The sequence below is a fragment of the Amblyomma americanum genome, chromosome 11 (assembly GCF_052857255.1).
Source record: "Amblyomma americanum isolate KBUSLIRL-KWMA chromosome 11, ASM5285725v1, whole genome shotgun sequence".
Taxonomy (NCBI): Eukaryota; Metazoa; Arthropoda; class Arachnida; order Ixodida; family Ixodidae; genus Amblyomma; species Amblyomma americanum.
In genome coordinates this window covers 8,223,558-8,244,584 of record NC_135507.1, presented here as the reverse complement: position 1 = coordinate 8,244,584, position 21,027 = coordinate 8,223,558, and the positions used below count along the sequence as shown (strand labels likewise).

General features: G+C 42.3%; 1 protein-coding gene across 1 annotated transcript; it reads left to right on the top strand.

Moving 5' to 3' along the window:
• The first annotated feature begins 2,526 nt into the window (after positions 1-2,526).
• Positions 2,527-17,203, top strand: LOC144110959 (solute carrier family 35 member E1 homolog). The gene is made up of 6 exons (XM_077644033.1): positions 2,527-3,470; positions 6,765-6,835; positions 9,699-9,836; positions 11,745-11,870; positions 12,348-12,593; positions 14,425-17,203. The coding sequence occupies exons 1-6, from the start codon at positions 3,143-3,145 to the stop codon at positions 14,587-14,589; spliced, it is 1,074 nt and encodes a 357-aa protein (XP_077500159.1). The 5' UTR covers positions 2,527-3,142; the 3' UTR covers positions 14,590-17,203.
• The last annotated feature ends 3,824 nt before the right edge of the window (positions 17,204-21,027 follow it).

The following is a 21,027-nucleotide window of genomic DNA, read 5'->3' as shown; positions in this document are numbered from 1 at the left end:
CTCAGTCTGCCTGGAGGTTTTAAATAAAAGTCTTTATTAATTTTTAGTTCGCCGTTAATTATTTGAAATAACGTTTTTACTCTCTGTCTCTTGCACCGGTCTTCCAATAATTCAAGACCGCAAGACTTTAACATCGCAGAAACTGAGTCTGTCCTTCTATATTTCGAGCAAATAAAGCGCGCCGCCCGGCGCTGCACCTTCTCTATTTTGGCCCACATTACCTTTTGATGGGGCTTCCATGCTACTAATGCATATTCTAGGGATGGTCGAATAAGAGATCTGTAAGCCAGCAGTTTAACATCTTTTGTTGCCCTCCCCAGTTTTGCTCTTAAAAAAACCAATTTCTTCTGTGCCGCTGAGCACACTCTTTCTACTTGATTGTGCCATTTTAAATCATGCGAAATAGAAACACCAAGATATTTGAAACAGATTGTAGCCTTGAATATCATACTGAAAAGTAAAGATATTCTTTTTTGCAGTGATATGCGTGTATGTGGTCTTATCAAAATTAATTTGCATTTCCCACTTATCACACCAACTCCCAAACGCCTGAAGGTTTTGGTTGAGCTTAATCTGATCCTCTAAACAAGATATCGGCGCAAAAATCAAGCAGTCATCTGCAAAGAGTTTTACCTTAGCAGAACTATCTAAAGCGGTTGCTACATCATTGATGTAAAGCAGAAAAAGTGCTGGCCCTAACACGGACCCCTGTGGCACTCCTGAGTATACATCTAGAAAACCAGACTCGGAACCATCAACGCGAACTGCCTGCTTGCGGTTAGTTAAATAATCTTCAATCCATTTTAGAACGTCGCCATTTATACCAGCTTTGTACAGTTTAAAAAGTAATTTACGATGAGGAACCTTATCAAAGGCTTTGGCAAAATCAACGCATATAACATCTGTTTGTTCACGGTTGTCCATAACTTCGAAAAAATCGTGCAATGTCTCAATGAGCTGCGTCACTGTGGAAAGTCCCCGTCGGAACCCATGCTGGCATGCGCAAAGGAGGCCATTTGATTCTAGGAAGATAATTATATGTTTTGTTATGACGTGTTCCATAACCTTGCAGCAAACTGACGTAAGGGATACAGGACGCTAGTTATTCATTAGAGTACGATTGCCACTTTTAAATACGGGGATAACTATAGCGCAACGCCAGTCCTGGGGCACGGAATGGGTGCTTAGTGATTTCTGAAAAATAATTACCAAATAAAATGATATCCACTCAGCATACCTTTTCAAAAAGCCAGTAGGTATTCCGTCTGGCCCAGAAGCCTTCTTGTCATCTAACTGTAGCAACTGCTGGAATACGCCCCTCTGAGTAAAGTTGATAGCGTCCATGGAACTTTACATACATGCATACTTACAAAGTAGAAAGCACGCAACCAAGAAAATTTTGTGTCTATAGACTCCTACAAGTCTGCAGTGAAGCCGCGCCTATATTCACGATCGCCGTACAGAATTCATTCGCTACAAGGACAAAATTTCAAACGCAAGCAAACGATATGATTTGTTTTATGGGCATAAGGAAGATGCCTTGTAGCAAGCTTCATTTGCAGGCGTTGGGTGTGAAATACGATTTTGAATGTTGTTCGAGGAATGTTATTCGTGTAGAGACAGAGGGGGATACAGATTTCCAACAACCTCTACCGTTTACAAAGTCCGTATCATATGGGAATGTAGCAATGATGATCGCGCAGCTAACGTGAGCGTCAACGGCAAGGCACACCACGACCGCCGACCCCCCTCCCTTCCTTAGATCCGCCCCTGAACTGTACTACTTGTGCTGTGGGACGTAGATTAAAGTTAAAAGCTCAGCATTTTAAAGCTGCTCTCTCTTCTTGAGAGGCATGAACCAACTCGCCCAAAAATTTATTTTGTTAAAGCGCGGGTGGCGTATGTCAATGGCGCCTCATTTGCAGTGTATGCCAAAAGATCTCATCACTAACACCTATGAAAGGAATAGTCAGTGGAAGGTTTAGATAAGAACGGAATGGTAAATCTGAAGTTTCAAAATTATTAATTATTTCCTTCGAGACTTTCAGAAGTGTCGCATGAATGTGGTATGGCTAAAAAGAAACAAGACGCCTAGCGGAGCTGCCGGGGTTATACTCAATTAGGCCCTATTGCGGTCCGTCAGTGCGACATCCCGTTGTGAAGTGCCCAAAATGTTAGGCTCGGCTATAGCGCTGCTTTCCATTGCCAAGAAACCAGTTTTTACTTTGCCCCCAGTGGAATCGCAGTGCTTCACGGTAAGTAAACTGACGGACTGAGACGACGCATCTTTTTACACATGGAACAGAAACCTCAGCGCTGATTTTTAAGGAAGAACAGGCTGTTGGTTTTCCCAGATAAACTTGTAGGAATAGTTGCTAAATGTTTATATGCACTTATTTTGACAGAACCAGGTGAGGGAACGTTCCTCTGGTTTGGTACTACTGTGCCTACTACATGCATGGTTTGAAATTGCCGCCTGGGTCGCAGGCAGCTGCCGGAAAGAGCAGCCGGATAGTAGACGGATTTCTACTTCACCACAGATTGTTAATTAAGTTGCAAAACTGTTGTGCCCTCGATAAATGTTGCGCCTTAAAACTGCCTGACTGTATACATTGCAAATAAGAAACACAAGTTGTTGCGCCATCTCTAGTTGAACAATTTACCTATTTTGTTAAATAGCTATTTTTCGAATTTAAAAATGTAGCTTTGCTTACTCCTCGCAGGCTACAGATATACTTGGTAGGTTTTGAAAATTTGTAAACTAAAGCGGTCAGCTTTGAAGCAGTGTTTAGCGACTGTTTTTTGCTCTCTGCTGCGGCGGCTTGCTGGTCGCGCTTGCGGGGTAGCTCGCGGGCCGACGTGGCTAGTGCCGTCGTCGCTTCGTCGCCGCCGCCGCGTCGTGGGTTCCGCGTCGTGGGTCCTGCTGCCGCCAAGGTTCAAGACAGCGCTGAACATCTAATACGTGTGTGCGCACAAGATTTCGACAAGCGGCATGGGCAACGCGGCAGCTGCTACTGCCGGCAGCGGCGACAGAAGCGACTGGCACGTCGGCGGAACTTTCCGCCGATAGCCCGTGTGACATACGCTAGCGTGCCACTTTGGTTTCGTTCGAGGACGCGCGACTGCCCGACCTGCCAACGCGATGGCCTCGAACGCGTCTCACACGACCGAGATCGTGAAAGTCGTGATCCTGTGCGTGATCTGGTACTGTATCAGTTCGGGCAACAACGTTGTCGGCAAGGTTGTGCTCAACAGCTTTCCATATCCGCTGACTGTGACCATGGTCCAGCTGTTTTCCATCACGGTGTACTCTGGCCCCGTGTTCGCGCTGTGGGGTATCAGACCATACTTGGACCTCGAATGGGGCTCGTACATGCGCTGCATTGTGCCACTAGCGTGCGGCAAGTTTGTCAGCTCGCTCACGTCACATGTCAGCCTGTGGAAGGTGCCGGTCTCCTACGCGCACACAGGTGATTACATCCATTCATTACTCGGAAGTGGGGGTCATCCGCGCGCTTTGGATGTGGCTTGCATGTGCAATCATTATCTTGTATATTTTGCCTGATAAACGACTTTAAGCAGGGTTCTGGGTTCAGATGCTAATGTCGAAACTGGTTTGTGCTACGTGTTATAGCGTGGCCGCAATACCTACCGCGAGGCTTTTTGGAGGCTGCTTTAGGCGTGCTGTTTCCACTGCCCAGGTTTACGTTAGCAGTCAAATTGGCCCTATCTGAAGAGACATTTATAGCCAGCTTTTACCATATTGGCGCACATCGAAAGAAGGGCGAAACTGCTCATTGCTCAGTTGTCCATCTGAATTTTGTCGTGTAAAATGCTTCCAGTGGCTCGATGGTTGTCTTGTCAAAGTTCTTCCAGAAATGTTCAAAAAGTATACGTGAGACAGTATGATAAAATGTAGTAGATTTGTAGTTAAGGCATTAAGTTTCTGTATTGGCAGGTTGTACAATAAAACACTTTGCGGGGAAAGTTGAGGCATAGCTTCCAGAATTCAAGCGCAACAAAGACAGCACACAGTTCCCCTGTGTCCCCGTTTTGCAGCCTTCGAGATCGAGTGCATGAGCAGTCAGTCACCTGTTGTTTTCCATCCTCTTTCTGGGCTACTTAAGCAGCTGTTTCTGAAGTGAATAAAAGTGTTGCAAGTAGCGCATATCCTGTCGTTCTCCTTTCTGTGTGCTGTCTTTGTTGTGCTTGAATTCATGGGGCAGGTTGTACCTTTGCTTTTACAAACAGAAACAGCACAGTGCACTGTATTTCATAGTGTTTGCAGTAAAAGCATCGCTGCTACTGTCTGAAAGAAGCTTAGCAACTATTGCATAACCTATTTGTTCATCACAATAGGCCTCCACACTTCTTTTTCCATACTAATGAACCATCACATGGTGGCTCCATTTAAAGGACCATAGGCAGCTGACTTAGTCGCATCTTTTCTTCTTTCAAGCGAAACGTTAGACATTAGAATACATGGTTCACCACGTGGCATACGCCTACAACCACTAAATAATTTGTAATTGAATTCCTTTTCTCATGTTCTTTCGGTTTAGGTTTCATCAATTGAATGATGGATGTTATGTGTAGTTGTTGTTTAAGCCATGTGATGCACTAGAAAAATTGAAATATAATCTCTGATATGTTGTTTTAATTTTATACAACACTTAAGTGATACTGCTCCAATCCTGAAATGACAAAGAATGACCTATCAGCAATAATATAGCCAATTTATAATGCCTCATGTGACCTAAACACAAACTACACCTCACAGCCATTGTTCTGCTGATGAAACCAAAACCGAATTGGCATGAGAGAAGAAACTCGATCAGTTATAAATTATTTAGTGGTCGCAGGTGAGTACCATAGGGCGCACTATGTATACTTATGTCATTATGTCTAACTCATCATTTAAAAAACGAAGACAGGCAAGCAAAAGTTTGGTGTCTATACTCTTTTAAATGGCTGGTGCCTGATTATTACAATTACACTGCTGGAGCCACTTCACTTGTTTGCTCATAGCTAGGGGTTGGACATTTTGGTGTTTATTTTTCAAAAATTTGGTGAAGTTGTTTTGGTGGCATCTTAAAATGGAATATTAATGCAATAGTGTTTAGGCTCCCATTCTAAACAAAGGCTCCCATTTCTAAAGCAGGTGGCCCCCCTGCCACCTTGGTCATGTGGCCTAGGTTGTGCATCATCATAGTCTTCCCCCAATATTGTGAGCTAACTGCCCACCGTAGCAGGTGGCAGTATGATTGGTCATGAGAGATTGCTCGGGGAGGTTGCCGGGTCTCGCAATCCAGTAGATGTATTTGACATGGCCACTTGTCGCGGCAGTGGTTTATCACTCGACTGGTGCACCACTGCGTCAGGAATGGCATCAGGATATCCCGTGATCCACAAATATAAAGTAGAGAATGACCGTGCTTAGTGAAGTGATTTGCAAAGAGGATCCCAGGCCGCTGAAAGGACCCATTAATGCTAAAACGTCATGCCCCTAAGGCAGATCTAAATTGTCCCTTCAAGTTTTCATTGGCAAATATTATTTCTTGTGAATGATGAACCTTTTTTTTATGTAATATGGCATTCTTGTCTGATTGAAAATCTTAGAGTTCATCTAGCCTTTTTGTTAGCATGAACAATTGGTTCACGAGTAATTAAAGCATGAATAGTCATACTTAGATATGTCCTTGCAAGTCGTACTTAGATATGTCCTTTAAAGAGGAGATTCTGTTGCCGTTTGAAAACATAAAAATGTGAACCTAGATGGTGGGACCCTCGCACAAAAGCTCAAGCTGAAGTTCAGTTCTAAAATTGGATTGTCATAGTGCCAGGTTGCTTTGGGTTAAAGGCACAATAGGGTCTCAGTGCTACACTAGCACACTGCACTTGGCTAAAAGATGGAGCCTCCTAGTCTACTGAGGACTGAAGTCTGTGGTAGTGGACGAACACACCAAGACGCACTTCACTATTTCATTCAGTGGTACCATCATTTCACCGTGTGCATAAATTTTCTCCTGTGACTGAATGCTACTATTACTGAATAGGCAGCTAGCTGTGGCGTGCATGTCAAGGATACTGATCTTCTTCGGTTAACCCCTTGACACGCTATGTACACAATTATGTACAAAGCAAACACGCAGCTTTTCTTTAGAGTGATTGCACTTAGCAGTGATTTCATTGTTTGAGATGAATTTTGCATCTTTCATGTGGTAAACAGGGTGGTTTTTCATGCTATAATAGGGAATGCATTACATAAAAATTTGCGAAACTGTGAGCACTTTAGTACGTCATCCGTAATTTTTGTGAACACATATTTTGCCACCAATAGTAACATCATTTTTTTTTTCACAATTTCAAGCATAATGTGCGCATTTGAAATAGAAATTATTGCCATGAACCTTCGGGTGTTTACTTGATAGGTCACAGCATTTTGATGTCACTATTTCCATCAATTATGACACTGTATGAAATTTTGCACATCCCTGCATTAAAATTACTACTAGTATTTAGCACTGGAAAAATAACAAATGGTCTTTTTTAATGCCTGAATATACTATTTAGGCAGGAAGATGGTTCTTTTCAATGGAAAAAAAAAAAGGCATTTAAAAGGGTTAAAACTGAACTTTTATTAAAGTTTAATTGGGCTTACTTTTATCAACCTTTTTCGATTTAAACTGAAAAATCAAACCCTTACGCATAGCTTTAAAGAGGCACTGGATGTGTATTAATGTTGTCTTTTCTGTCTTTTGCAGTAAAAGCCACCATGCCTCTATTCACTGTAGTTTTATCTAGGATCATTTTGAAGGAAAAGCAGACGTGGACGGTGAGTTGCTTTGCATACCATATGGCTCCACATACTAAATGTCGCTGCTCTCTTACTTTATGTTTGGCTTAAAAGTTCTTTGTATCTTTGGCAATGCCTCTGATGGCTGTCATGTCGGCTGTAGGCTTATTGCAGTGCCTGCCAATGAAAATAGGTCCTCTGTTATTTTGTGCCACTTACATAGTAAGAACAAAAATTATAGGGGGTGCTTAAGGAACTTAGTGCAAGCAATGCGAAAGCATTGCAATTCTATTTTTATTTTACTCCAGCTCTGTTCCAAATTCATTTCAGTTCTATTCCTGTTTCGATTCTATGCTATTCCGTGTAGTTGGTGCAGTACCGGTGCTCACTATTACTGGTCAAAATTTCGTAGTTTCTTCCCGTTTGATGATGTTGCACCATTTCGACCAGTCATGATTTTCTAATGGCACCACCTTTTGGGTGGTGTCAGGTTTTAGTATTGATGAGCCATCGAATGTTTTGCATTAAAAATAAGTTGCTAAAATGGTGTGACAACTGTTGTTTGTGTACAGACTACTCCATCTAGCAGTTTTTTATGTCGTGGCTCTTTGACAGAATGGATGTTTATTCACATCCTCAAATAAGTTGGCTTAGTCCTACTTTTTGCACTCATTAATGCTTTAAGAGCACCATTATCATGTTTCCCTTCTGAGTGAAGCACTCAAAATGTGGTCACGTCAGCACATTGCTTTAAATTTGTAGCAGAAGCAGCTTGATATGTCGTGATGCTCAAACATAGAAATGTAATTTGCTCAGAATCTAAGTTCTAACTAGTACATTTTTGTAGCTAGGAAGCGGTCACTTTTCATTCCGCATTGATGCCATTTGGTGCAAAGGACAGGGCAGTAGAAAAGTAGATGGACACAGGGTTCAGTAATGGCAGATGATGAAGCAACACCCTCAGAGTCACTGCTGCCTAGATAGGGGATAAAATCAGCTGTGGACGCAGCTGAATTAAGAGATTTGCCATGTTTCAGGGTGCATGTTGTGCTGACAGAGGTAGCCATCCTGAACTTCTACTCTCTGCTGTTTTCATAAGCAGTTCAAAAGTTGCTGCCAGACACAAAAAAGACGTACTAATGAGATACTTAAACTAGTTTTCTAGCTTCAAGACAAATGGCACAGCACGTGCAACAATGGCACGGAAGTGTTTAAAATTGACGCTCGCATCCATTGTTTGTGGATTAACGATGGTCAATGGGTGTGGTAGGGAAATAGTTAAACAAAGTCGTCTAGGCAGATTTCATAACCCGTAATAATGTCATTCTCTTCCGCATTTCTGGTGTCATGCACATCTTCAGAAAAAAAGATATGTGGTCCCCTGATTCCTCTAGTACTTACTTTACAAATTCTGGAGTTTCAGTGTTTCATTTTCCAACCATTGTGATGCTATAAGAATGATAAATAACTGCACAGAAAGGATGGGACAAGAGAGAAGAAGCACACGAGACAAGCGCAGACTAACAACTGGTTTATTGCACCAATGCCTCTGCGTTCATCTCGTGTGCTTCTTCTTTCGTGTCCCGTCCTTTTTGCGCAGTTATTCATTGTTCTTCTATTGTCGTACCAACTAGTCCCTCACCGCACTCTTCTACATTGTGATGCTTTTGTATAAAATTTTGTGCATGCTCGTAAAATAATCATAGCTGTTTTACATTTCAAACTTGACTCATTGGCTTCCTTTAGGCCTGCATAGACTAGGCGGGGAAAATTTTTTCTGAAGAGAGGTGGCGAGCGGTGCCTGAAAGAGTTGACAGCAGCTCCACACACAGTGTAATGCAGCGAATCTGAATGATGCTCATTTCTTGGAGTCGAGTGCAGTGCATCGCTATCTAAAGTTCACAGAGCAGCTCTTCGTCATTTTCACTTTCGGCGAGTTTTTCAATTGCAGGCGATCAATCTTGAGTTAACCTTTATCAGCTCCATTTTGACATATTTATTTTTGTAAGGAGCACAGCTAGGTCAAACTTAGCAGCTAGATATGAAGAAAGTGCATTTGAGTGATGAATGTTGGTTTATCTAACAGATGTGCCTCGAGCTTAACTTATCTCAGAAGTGGTTGCTGAACAGTAAGCCATACTTGTCTAGGCAATGGCTCAAATTTTTTTGATTGACTGTACAAGGAGTTGGTTCTCCTCCAGTTCAACAAGTGCTTGAATGCTTCAGTTGCTGCCATTTTTGAAAATTGAAAAAACTTTCTAAGTGACCTTTTTTTATGGTATGGTACAGCAGAGGCTAGTAGCTGTTGTTCAGTTTGATCGGAAGGTCAGGGGGAGTGTGCGGTTTGTTTGAACTAAGGAAGTGTAGAAAGTGTAGCTTTTGAAGTATTATTATTACTTCTTGCAGACTACCCACACACACACACAACAGTCAAGACAGAAAATGGGTTTGCACACATGAAGTGTGACTACGAAGCCCGATGATGCCCAAACAAATGCTAACAATGCGAAGTCTACCGTGTCTGTGCATGTCTGAGCCTCACACTGTAGGCAGGAATACAGAAGCAACTAGCCACTGTCTTACCACTGTGAATAGTAGTAAACTGAAATATTGTAGGATAAAATATGACACATCACTGATATTTTGTTCTACATTATTTCAGTATTCCAAAGCTTATTTGTGTATTGGGGGGGGGGGGGGGGGGGAGGTGCTGGACAACTGAGCCATGACAGTAGTGGTACTTTGGAGCCTTGTAACGTTTTAATTTTTAGTCTCTATTGATTTATCTACAAGGCAGATGTTTTTGTTTCCCACATCAACAAGGACACTACAACTGTGCATAGGAATGTTTAGCTGCTGCTGTCCTGTGCAACGTTTCAAACTGATGTGTCCGTACTTGCAGGTGTATCTATCGCTGCTGCCCATAATCTTTGGCGTCATGGTTGCAACCATGACCGAGATTTCCTTTGACATGATTGGCCTCATCAGTGCTCTGGTGTCGACCATCGGCTTCTCACTGCAGAACATATACACCAAAAAGGTTGTTTCCCATTTTCTTTTCACTTTGTTGTGATTGAAGCAGGATCATTGGTCTCTGCGGAAAGATCTTAGATGGCATTCTTTGTTTATTGCTAATGCCATTGCAGATGAAGTTTAAATTATTTTAAATATCCAGTTAAGAAACAGGATTGACTATAGCTAAGTTAGTGGTACAAAAAGTTGGGTCACCAGTTGTAGAAATGTTTAGTCCACTATATCAAGATATGGAAAATTTGATCTACACTTTCGTTATTGTTAACTCAAAGGGAACCGTAAAGTTGATTAAATTATGATGAGTTTGAATCACTGGGAGTTTTTATATTACCCTTGAAGAAGAGAACTGTAGGGTAAAGACAGGAGGCACGGAGCAGGGGGTGGAGTAAGATGGTTGGATTCATTTACCCATGAGTAGGTTCAGCAAGTTGACGAACATCCAAATGGAGGGTACTAGAACACTAGGCCTGTTTCAAATGGGTAGTGTCTTTGTTTGAGCTGGTAGGGTTTGAAATAACAGAACCTTTTTTATTACCTTTCGTGTTGACTGGACGAAAGCATCAGTTTGAATGAACTGGGTGTTCAAATAAAGCAAATTCAAATTAATGGCAGTCCTCTGTACTTGGTTCTGTATATTAGAAACAAAGTATAATTTGGCTCATGTGAAAAGTCATTGTAAAGTTAAATAGTTGGTTTGAACTCAACAGCAATTTTTTAAAAATGACTTTTGAACTAGATAAGATACCAGTGCTGCGTAAAAATTTCATGTAGTGGTTTATATTATGATATTTTGTTGTATTAAAATGTCTGCAAACATTTTATGCTGGAATACTACCTAGTATGTGGAGCTAAAATTCACGTTCTCAATGAAGTGCGCATCTGAAACTAGCCCCTTACTTGCTTTCCAAGTAGCAAGTATTAGCCTTTGGTTCACAGTGAAATTTGGATAATTGTTTGATTTAACTTGAAATTTGAATGGATTTGGAGTTGGCCTGTATCGATAGTTTACCGCTTTTTAATCACAAAGAGACCACTCTCACCAAAAACGGAGAATTTATTAAGTAGGGAAAAATAAAAAACGGAATAGAGGTGTTGCCATCACTGGCTGATTTCACATGTAAAGTGCGTGCATCAACAAGAATTTTTGGGTGCTAATCCCAGAGGCTATGCTACACTGTCATTCACTCTGAAATGATGGCAACCCATTTTTTCTGGGTACGTCGACGTTTGTGTGGCAGCAAAAGGTGCGTTTATCGGCGAGAAAATGGGATATAAAAATCTTCCCACCAGCTGATTAAATCTCACGGCATCCTTAATAAAAGACAGATTGCAAGCATTGTGTAGTTAATAGCGGTGTAGCATAGCCTCGGGGAACCGCAAAAAAAATTTTCGGTGTTTACGCACGCATGCATTTTACTTGTGAAATGAACCACTGATTGTGAATGTGTTTTGGTTTTTTATCTTTTCTAGCTTACAACAGCTCTGTTTCTGGTGAGAGTGGTCACTTTGTCGTTTGAATGCCAAACTCTGTTAATACAGGTCAAATTTTTTCTCTGCATCCTAATACAAGCTGCCTAGAAAGTAGAAAGATTCTGGCATTGATCCGTATAGGTGCAATGAAGTTCCTAAACAGTCCTTTGAAAGCAGGCTTTGGCCTTGGGGCATCATAACTTGAAATCAACTGTCTCTTGAAAGCGTAGTGATTTCTTGCTAAATATTGCCTTCACAATTACAACCTCGGTAAGATGAGGTAGGCCCAAATTCATGATTATTTAGTTGTGAGCTTTGTGTATCCTGTATCTCTTGGGAGAAAGATGGTGGCACAAATCGTATTACAGCCATTACGATGTTGAGTAACTGTTGAATTCTGCCACTCGACTTTTGCTCACATGCTTGCTGCCTAATTTTCATGCAGGTGATTCGCGATACCAACCTTCATTATCTACGGCTGCTGCACACCTTCGCGAGGCTGGCGCTCATCTTCTTCATCCCAGTATGGATTATATTTGATGCACGCCGCTTCAGCAAGGACACTTCTCTGGTAAGGTCCTAGAAAGTTTACCTATGCCATGCCTACACAAAGAAAACAGCATCATCAGCTAACAGTTGTCATTTAATCGCATCATCTAGGACACGAGTCTCCTACACATATGCACATGTGATTAACTGGTTATGAAACAAGCAATGCACACAGAAAGTCTCGCCGATTGTTTAGACTTGGCATGTGAAGAACATTTTTTTTCTTCCTTTTTCTAATTTCATCACGAATGTATACGTACCAACACAATGGGAATAAGGGGCAAGGCTACTTTTCTCAGCGTTTTTTTCCATCTTGCCTGTTTCGTAATAATTTTAGTGCCACACATTTCATTAAACTGCCTTCTTCAAACATTTTACACATCTTGTTTTTAGGGACTGCATAAGTCTGCAAATTCTTCTTAGGTTCGCAAGTAAACCTCATTGTGTCAAAGTGATTAAGGTAGCACTACTTTCTGTTCATTTTTTTTTCTTGTCTCAGTTCATGCAGTCAGACGGATTTACAGTGTTGCTACTGCTGTTTTTGGATGGAGCGCTCAACTTTGCCCAGAACCTGGTTGCCTTCACTGTGCTCAACATGGTCTCCCCGCTTACCTATTCTGTGTGTAATGCGACGAAGCGGATTGCAGTCATTGGTGTCTCTCTCGTCATGCTACACAACCCGGTGACCCCTCTGAACGTATTCGGCATGCTCACTGCAGTACTAGGCGTTCTGTGCTATAACAAGGTAAGTACTTTGGGGCTGTCTTCCTTTGCCCCCGTTTTTTACCACTGCATTTGGGGAGAATTAGTATATTCATGTATGAGGCTAATGAAAAGTCTTGAAATAAAATTGCAGGCAACACGAAGGAAAGTGATAGCGGCAACATTAAGAGACACAAATAAAACAGAGCAGAAATGAACGGGCGAGTTGAGCAGCTCGTATGCTTAAAAAAAAGCCAACCGCCTTTAAGGGCATGGAAGGCATAGGAGAATGCTACCTTTTATTCTGTTTTTATTGTTGAGAGAAAATTAATATAGGAATTCTTTTAGATACAACACAATTCAGAAGAAACTGAAAGAAAAGAAAACCATGACCACTTCATTCGTCCTGCTGTATTGTTTGAGATAGGCAGCATGCATGGCCTTCCTGGCTGCTTTCGAGGATTGAAGAGCCACCTCCATCAACCACTTCTCTTGCAGCTGAACAGTGTGGTTGGCATCACTTATCGTTTTTTTTTTTGTTTCATGTGCTGTTGCGTTCAGCCACTTATCTTTATTGTGTTAGGCATTGCAGGGAGCATTCATTGCTGCTTGATGTGTCATAGCACTTGCCTATTTTCCTGCAGCCTTAGCAGCATATGACACAGCCTAGGCCACCTTCTCACCAAGCTTCGCTTCCGTTGGCGACATGGGCGAGCCCTTCTACCTCTTGACCAATTTTATTGCATTGCCGAGCTGGCAGCACTACTGTTACCGGGCATTTGGAAGTGAAAAAGTGACATGTGAGAGATGACGAAGAGAAAAAAGCAGTAGCACCTGGGACTACCAATTGGAACACACTGCTCGAGAGAATACAGCGATAGCTCGAGAGAATACAGCAATAGCCAAGTGGTCTGGGCATCGGCAAATGAAGCTACTATGTTTCCACCTGCAGTGGTTCAGATCCTACTAGGGGCTAAAGCTCTTTCTGCTGAATACCGTTTGGATAGAAATTTTCAGAAATGTTCGACTTCGTGCTTGGCTTCGGATTTGCACTGGTGGCCTAGTCGTTTGAGCGTTCGTCTTGTATGCTAGAGGTGTGAAGTTGGTTTTCCGTCTTTCGATCTTGTAGAGGGAAATGTGTTGATTATGATTGCAGGATGCTTGACGTCTTGCAGGTTTGATATTGCTTGAGCACAATGCTCAAGGATAACTTATGGAAAACTGTTTATTTTATAATTACAACAGAAAGAAAGACACAAGCAAGATGAAAGCTATTTACATTTGACTGACTCCTGCAAAGTTACCACAACAGTCTGGAACAATGTAGAATCAGCTCCACATGGATGCGATCAGTTGAGATAAATCTGGTCACATTATGCACCACAAATAAGTGATAAAGTTGTGTGTCGGCAGCTAAAAATGAACAAACAAAGAATACAAAGATTCACGGCAATATTGTTTCTTTCTCGAAAGTGAGCACAGACAACGTGAGCTGAAAACATTGGAAGGTGAGGAGCCACTAACTACAATGGCCATAGACTACACATCACAGTCACTATCTGTAGCTGTTTCAGTGGTGGTGTTATATTTTTAAACTCCATGTACGTATTTTAATCAAAGCCCTTAATATACTTCCCCTCATGGAGGAAAAAGAGCACTTCTCATGCAGTGTGTAGTCACGTGATGGGGAACTGAAATATGAACAGCTATTTTTGTCATTGTTTATACTTTTACAGAAGGTGAGCAAATTGTTCTTATTGTCAGTAGCAAATTTGCTGTCACACACGCAGACAGTGACTTTTGTTTGAGTGTGATCAGCCTCGTGCTACTGATTATAGTTTTGTCGTGACCTTCTCCTTTTCCTTGACTTGCAGGCAAAGTATGACGCAAACAAAGCAGCGCGGAAGTCACTGCCCCTGTCTTCGCAGGATCTGAATCCCTTGCTCAGGACTGCTGACCAACACAAGCCTGTAGCCAATGGCTTGAATGGAACACTCCATCTTCTCAGCCCGTACAACGAAAAACTCATGGGTCTTTGACAAGAAGAGTTGAGTAGATCGACCCCACTTTCAGCTTAGCTTTTGCCGGCGAGGTTATGAGGAGACTCCTCACAGGAACAGTGATGTATGAGACTAGAAGCACCTCTTTTAGTGCCAGCTGATCCACAGCGCCGACATGTGAGCGAGCATCTTGGTGCGTGTATGTGTGAGTGTGCACGAGGCTGACTGAAGAAAGTGGCCTTTAAAAAAAATGGTTTACCTGAGGAGAGCATTTTATAGCTTAGTTTATCCATACATCAAAGGTCAAAAACCGGTAGGTTGTTATGAACTGAAAACTGCAGTGATGATTTAGATATCAAGATATTAATTTTTCAATTTTGTGTACAGTGTACATAGTCACACCTTGGCTCAACTACCCTGTTTTGTGTCTCTAGTACTAATTCTTTACGTGTACTTGATAACTGAAATGACAGAAGTGCGGCTGCCCTTTTTCTGTTGTCGATATTCTAGAAGTTTCTCAGAGCAGGGTGTTACTTTTGTTAGATCTTAGGATCCTTTGTGTGCAATGATTTTGTTGGGGAAACAAGGTTTGGATGATGGGCTTTCATTTGACTTTTGTTGATCATACGTATTTTGATACTGCACCAACATTATACTTAAAGCACATGAAGAACGCCCCTTTATGTATTTTTTGCAGTATATTGTGGCGGGCACATGTGACTAAATGTCACTCATATTTTATACAAATGAGGAATGGCACAAGACTAGGTAGGATGAATGAATATAATAGTGAAAGAGATGGCTTGGCTTGCTTTTTTAATTAATTTTTGTGACTTGTTTATTGTCAGTTGTTTTAGGCTTACCGGCTAGTTTGTTCTCGCAGCCCATTAATTGTACAAAGTATGAGGTGGGATGCAAATATTCTGCAGCTTGCGCTATTATCCCGGGGAAGAAACACTACTTCATTTCGATTTTATCATGTAAATCCTACTAGTATAATTCACAGAGGCTGTGGATTCCTTGCCTATCTTTGGAACAGCTTCAGTATAGTGATACCCTTAGTTTCCATCTTGTGAGTCTGATTTGAAAAACTTCATGGAAGTGTACATTGTTAACTGCACTGAATTCTTTTCTCCAGTGCTAAAACAGCATGAAGCTTGAAAAGATCAGTCATGACAGTGGAGAGCTGTGTTGCATATAAATCTATCCTGATTTGTGAACTTGTCCACTTCCTAACTAGGCGCAACGGAAGTTGTCAGTGTTAAAAGGCAGCTTGAAATCGAAATGTTACGAATTGAACAACAATCAATACCAACTTTAAAATAGGAGCAAGGAATGTCAGTAAAATGGTTAAAATGTTTAAGGGCATAACGGTAAATGAAGGTGCTTGTTCACATTGATTCTAAGAGGATGAAGTGGTGCACCTGTGTGAAATGTCTCTGTTTATTTCACTACTGATTAGTATTAACAGCAGCCTACCTAACAAAGGGGGCTTTTAAATGTGTGTTCCAAGGGTTACAAGTTTTGTACTGTTTCTGGCACTTTCTGTATGACATACTAAAGCAGTGAAACTGTTTTATGTGCATATGCTTTGATATCCCATGCAAAGTGTTCATATGAACCAACATGCCATTATGTCGTGCCTATTGTGTTGTGAAGCATCTTAGTCGAATGAAAGTTCATGGTTGTCATTATCTTAAACATTTAAAGTGGAAGTCTAGGAACTGTGTTCAGAGTCGGGTGCTAGTGAAGTTATAAAGTGAGAATCTGTGACAGTGAGCTAGTCGCACAGCAAGTTTAGTGTGATTTGTAGTCTTGCAGTACAAGGGCTACTTTTGAAAAGGGAGCTGAATGTTGGTTTTGAATTGCACCATGCTTTTGTATTTAAGCACGCATATATTCTTGAAATGGTGGCAAATGTGAACCACTGTATCTGTGTTTATTCCAGCACTGAACAGTACCACTTTGCAAAGAAGCATGCCTTGCATCTTACTGCCCTTCCACATAAAGGGCTATCAGCAGTTTGTGACCAACTTTTGAATGAGGAGGTGCTTGCAAACCACTCATTGGTGTGGAAAACCACTGAACACTGCTTAGAACATTCCTCTCTTATGTGTTGCATTGAAATCTGGAATACTTTTGGTTGCTGATTGCTATATTCTATAACATGTAGTAAGATCTGTGGACAGCCGACGGTAAACCCCTGGTTTTACGTATTTATTTGTTTTCTATACTTCTCTGATGTGCATTTGTTGTTTTATTTAAATGCTGAGGGAAGAGAAAAGTTAGAAGCTGCAAGTGAAACTTAGTTGAATTAATATTTATTACTTCTGCAAATGCCTGTATTCTCTCAGTTGTATGAGTGTATTCTTTATGTGAAGGCTGTTTTTTGGAAAAGCTTTTGGCTGTGGAGCATTGGTGGAGCGTCTATTCTAGACGACTACAATTGTGCATTGCTAAGCCAGTATGTGGTGCGCTCAACATGTCGCAGTGGCATGCAGGTGCTCAATATGAATGTTTTTGTCACATCGATATTGCAGTTTCAAGTTCTGTCAAGGCTTTAAAGATTGTTAGTTATCTCTGCCGAACTTCTGGTATAATGTTTTCATAAGAATGTTCTGCCGAAAATTAATAAACAGACATGCTTGCAGTATTTGCCACTGTGGTGATTCTCTGTTGGCAGCATTTAATTAAAATTCAATTGGAGGCTAGCAAAAAGGGTCCAGCTTAAGTTAAGGACAACGCAGTGAGCGATGGAAAGAAAAATGATATGTGTAGCTTTAAGAGACCGGAAGTGGCCAGAGTGGGTGAGGGAACAAACGCCCCCTACACCCTAGTCGAAATTAAGAGGAAGAAATGGGCTTGGGCAGGGCATGTAACGTCAAGGCAAAATAACCACTGGTTCTTAAGGGTAACAGAGTGGATTCCAAAAGAAGGCAAGCATAGTAGGGGGCGGCAGAAAGTTAGGTAAGCGGATTAGATTAGAAAGTTTGCAGGCACAGGTTGGGCACAGCTGGCAAAGGAGAGGGTTAATTGGAGAGACATGGGAGAGACCTTTACCCTACCCTAGGGGGTGTCTGCCATGTATAGGTGTACCACTCTGCTATCAAGTGTCAAATGTCCCAGCAAAGATTCTAACAGCAGAATTAATCGCCTCTTTGCTTACTGGCAACTAATTGCCCATTCAGATACAACTTCAGGTCTGCCGCACAGAATTCCTCCACAACAAAGTAGTAGTCCGTCGTTAAAACTTTTTGTTGCATAAACAAAAAGCTATGGCAAGAAAAAAATATAAACTTTAGAATTTTGATTAAAAAGTTGATTTCACTTACAGCTGTGATTACAGGAAGTGATATAGGACACCTCCGACCGTGTCCCAGCATTACCAACTGCTGTTTTTACAAGTTTATCTTGCTATAATAAATTACGGTGTAGCCAAGGGGAATGGCGCCCTCCCCTCTCCTGAAACAAATAAGATGCCTGCTCGTGGCTGCTGAAAGTAACGATAATTATGTTAATTGGTTGCCTAATATAGCTGTACATGTCAGGGCAAAAAGAGAAGAAAGTCGAAAAACAGACTGCACGACTCATAATTATAAACCCTTGCGGGTGGGAAGAGAGAAGAAACAACCTTGATACAAATGTCAAAGGTAACCACGAAACAAAGAAAGGAAAGTCAGAGAGGAGAGACCAGGGGAGCGATTGCAACGACCACCACCGCACCGCGGAGCAATGAAGCCTGCTCGCTTTATGCGAGTGCCTCCATTTCATAACTTGCTTGCAGCACTGTAGAAAGTAGCGACTTCCTCAGCCAATCAGGAAAACGCGGAAAATTTGTACATCCGTGCCTCGTCCTTTGCTTGTCTATGCTCGTCGTCTGCTTACGGCGTGAGCAGATATGGTTTGAAACGAGTGTGAGTGTAAATCGATTAGGTACCCGACCAGGCGTGGCTGTTGTGGAGGGAAAACATTCGGCTGCTGACAGCTGCGACGCGTACCGAGACTGCTCTAATCGTGGAATGGAATGAGCTGGGAAGAGCGTGACGTGTGCGGATCGTGCATGTGGAGAGGTCAAAATGGGATCGCCCCTTAAAAAGGGAGAAATCTACAGTATCTTAGAACCCTGAGTAGTTTAACGCTTTTGCCACCCTCAAGTACCATCTGCACTACTGCAAACAACCAAAACAAAGAAAAAGTCATAATTAGACAAAGCTTAATTACTGCCAAATTCGTACGCCTTCGTTGCCGGGCGCAACAGTTGGCAGCCACGCTAATTTTTCTCCTGCGGAAGAAATCGAACAGGTCTCAATACCAGGAAATCTTTCTCGGCCTACGTCCCAGATGACGTTTCGGTTCCTGGGCCACTGCCGTGGTCTGGCTTGGCTGCCGAAAAAAATTCAGCTGTTGGCCGCGTACGTGGTACAGTGACCATCGACAGTTGGCTGTACTTTTTCTCGGTGCTCTTGGGTTGTAGCGCAGTAGAACGCGCTGGTCGTGCGCAAACTCTTTCCTCAACGCAAAAAAAAATGGCCGAATTTGGGTGTATTGAAAGACATTTTTATTTCAAGAGAATCGTCAAACGCAACGCACATTGAAATGCATTATATTGTAGCTTATTAGTTGCACTTTTGCCCTAGAAAAAGACGATAGGTCACGTGGTTCGGAGCAGCTGCCGGCGGCGCGGCGCCGTGGTTCGTCACGCGGTGCGACCGCGGTAGAGGCTGTTCGCACTAGCCTCCTTCCTTCCCGATGGTGAAAAATGGAAGCTGCGTCGCAAATACGACCGTCTCACCAATGCGGGGACAGCGACTGCGTAGGAAAGAAGACGTGTCTGCCTTCTCTCTGCCGGGACGCATTTGCACACTCGGAAACATGTGTCGACGCTTCAACATCGGAGAACTTCGTCTTCTCAGTACAGTCTATTAAAGGGGTGTCACAATTGTTTTAGCTCTTGTTATCCGCGAAAAGCGATCACTTCAGCTCCCTACTATTACGGACTGGAACCTGGCACCAGAAGATGCGGTTTTCCGCTAAAGTGTGCAGTTGTTTTATGAAGCGTTCTGCCCCTGTTATAATGCCGTAGTGGCGCTGTGGGTATTGTAAGAATAAATAGTTAACAAACTCACAACCGAATGACGAAATTCGTATTACGTAAGAAAGCGATCGACTGGTGACGTCAAACATGACGTCACAAAACCGTAGGTCATGATTGGGCTTTTCACAGCGCAGCTGCACATCGGACGGCCGGCAAAATCTCGGCAAGGTATAGGTGAACGAATATGATAGCGTAACAGGCTGCTCAGCTTGATTTCTTGACTTCTGCAATATTTTATTGTGTGTGATGGGTGTTAAGCGGGCCCTCTTAGTATTTCTCCGAGTCTTTTCAGTCTTTTATATATGCGAATTCTGAGTTTGGAAGTATTATACAAAATGATTTTTTTTTTGTTATCCGACCGCAGCGGCTGCGTTTCGATGGAGGCAAAACGCTAAGGCGCCCGTGTGCTGTGCGATGTCAGTGCACGTTAAAGATCCCCAGGTGGTCGAAATTATTCCGGAGCCCTCCACTACGGCACCTCTTTCTTCTTTCACTCCCTCCTTTATCCCTTCCCTTCCGGCGCGGTTCAGGTGTCCAACGATATATGAGACAGATACTGCGCCGTTTCCTTGCCCCAAAAACTAATTATTATTATTATCCTGGTGAAGGAACACATCGCTACTCCTGGATTTTATCATTTCAATTCAGCCGTAACTACCAAAAGATGTAAATTGCTCGTCTATCGGTGGAGCCATTTCAGTGCAGTGATACCCTCACTATCCATATCATTCGCATTGATGTAAAGTTTTGCACAAAACCAATTTTTATCTACCTTGAGCTTGGCGCATGATGGCCTTAGTAGCCATGCTCAAAACAGCACAACTCTTGTATACATCTGTATAGTTTTCGAGCGTTTATGATTTGATTAAATTGATTTAAGTAGTCTCTGCTAATCGAACTCCTCGTGTGCTGAAACAAAGTGAAGCTGGAAATAACCAGTCGAAGCAGTGCAGAGTTGTGCCATTTTACATGTATATCTATACTTGTTTGTGCGCCGTCTTGCTTTGCTGCTGACACACGGGATGTTTGGAACAGGGGATATAGCGATAACATTTGGTTAGAAATTATGTGGATGTAAGTTTGTGCAGTTAAAATCAGAAGAGTTAATCGTCATTTTTTGCCTTCCTGGTCGCAGCTGCTTTGGGAGCGGCGGGGCACACAGTTTGATTGTATACCAGACATGTGTTTTGCCCTCTGTACGAGTAGCAAGCGGCATGACGGGCAAAGATTGGACGTGACTTTATCCATGGGCCTATAGCGACGTCCGCCTGTACCTTCAGTCGTAATAGTCTAGGAACGTCGGACGTACCTTTGTACACTTCGTTCATATAGACTCAAAGGAACAAGACAAGCGAGTGAGTAGCCAACTGCAAATTAAACAT